General features: G+C 22.4%; 1 protein-coding gene across 1 annotated transcript; it reads right to left on the bottom strand.

Moving 5' to 3' along the window:
• Positions 1-16: 16 nt before the first annotated feature.
• On the bottom strand, positions 17-1,780 carry LOAG_15213 (hypothetical protein; the record flags this gene model as incomplete). The annotated part of the gene is made up of 3 exons (XM_003150705.1): positions 17-206; positions 749-893; positions 1,708-1,780. The coding sequence occupies 3 exons, from the start codon at positions 1,778-1,780 to the stop codon at positions 17-19; spliced, it is 408 nt and encodes a 135-aa protein (XP_003150753.1).
• Positions 1,781-1,805: the final 25 nt, after the last annotated feature.

The raw sequence follows: 1,805 nt of genomic DNA, 5'->3' as shown, positions 1-1,805 counted from the left end.
TTTATTGTTATTATTATTAAAACAAATGTGATAAAGAGAATGAAGTTGCAACAGTAACAATAATAGGGATAACGAAAGAAACTAATTTAAAACTAAATAACGATGAACTAGTTGCACGATTACAGTAATCACTATCATAACATATGCAATGTTCACTGTCACCGGATAATGAAATGCGACAACCCGCTGGTTCCAATTGATAGATTCTAAAGAAATTTTTATCAATAATTAATAGCCTTGTAATGAGTTCAACAAACAGAAAGAAAATCAAAAACTTATGCATTAAAATTGTATTCATGCTACACATTAATTAAGTAGCATTAACTAATTACAAAAAAAAAAAAGAAAATTAGTTATTCAATATTTAATTTAATTGTTCACATATTAGACTTGCAAACTTTTTTTTTGTGCTAATGAAGATTTTTTTGAAATTTTTTTCTTGGCTAAAATAAAATAACAAGAACAAATGAAATAAAGAGAAATTAATTTTATAACATTTCATTAAAAAAAAAAGGATAAAAGTACTATTTATTTTAGGTTTTTATAATATTATATAAATAATATATCAAAAAAAAAAATTTCTGTTCAAATTAAATAATAATTTTAAAATTGTTTGAATTAAATAATAATTTTAAAATTTATTTGAATCGAATGAAAAAATTCAAAATTTATTTGAATCGAATGAAAAAATTTAAAATTTGATAATAATTATCTTTTTTTTTTTGATAAAATAATAAAATACTTTAACCTTGTTGCATATGGTAAACATGTCAAAGCAATTGTATGAATATGTTCAGTATTATAACTTTTCATTCGTATACAACCAATACCATTACATTCATTGCAACTATCCGTTTGTAAACAATCAGCGCCATCGTAACAAACTAAACATTCTAAAACTTTTTCGTTTTTTTCTTCTTTTAAATTAAAATTTAAACATTTACTTTATAAATTAATTATTTAAACTCTCTTTTTTTGATAATTTATAAGTTTAATATATCGTAAATTTCAATTTAATTTTTATCAATATAATACAATAAAATGGTTTATGTCAATGTACGTGAAAATAAACGTGTGTGTGTGCGTATGTGTGTGTTTGTGTGTGTGTATATGTGTGTGTGTTTGTGTGTGTGTGTGTGTGCTTGTGTGTGTAGAAGATGTAGACAACTGTCACCATCATAATGAATTCATGATATATGAAAATGAATTTCCATGAAATGAAATTAATTTCACTTAAATTGTTAACCAATTCAAATTTATCAATCAATTCCATTTCTGATTTGAAATATTTTCGAGATCGAACAAATATTCTAATTGAATTTTTCATTTCATAAATTGTTAGCAAAAGAATTTATAATGAAATTTAATTTTAATTATCAAAATTAAAATAATTCACTTCATTGTACGATGCTTCAAATAGATAATAGCTTAAATTGGTTTACACAATGATTTTATGATTGATAGCATGAAAAAAAGGGATGAAATGATATCAATAATGAAAGTATGTTATTCGAATAAGGTTATCAGTTCAATCTCATGATAAGATAAATAAATTGTTTAAGTTTAAAAAGCAAATGATAAAAAATATATATATATATGGTTTGTAACTTGAGAGAAATTTTTGAAAAATTATTACTACTGTGAATCAGAAAATATTTTTATATTAAATTTAATTTTCAATTAATCCGTTTATGTTTTTGATTTCACCCTTTACAGTATCATTATTTAGGCTTTTATTCATCATCATCATCATTATCATCATCATCATCATCAACATCATCCATCATCATTGTCATCATCATCAT

This window comes from Loa loa (genome assembly GCF_000183805.2).
Source record: "Loa loa unplaced genomic scaffold supercont3.337, whole genome shotgun sequence".
In the NCBI taxonomy this organism is placed as follows: Eukaryota; Metazoa; Nematoda; class Chromadorea; order Rhabditida; family Onchocercidae; genus Loa; species Loa loa.
The sequence above is the reverse complement of the archived record's forward strand: the minus strand, read 5'-3'. Positions and strand labels throughout refer to the sequence as shown.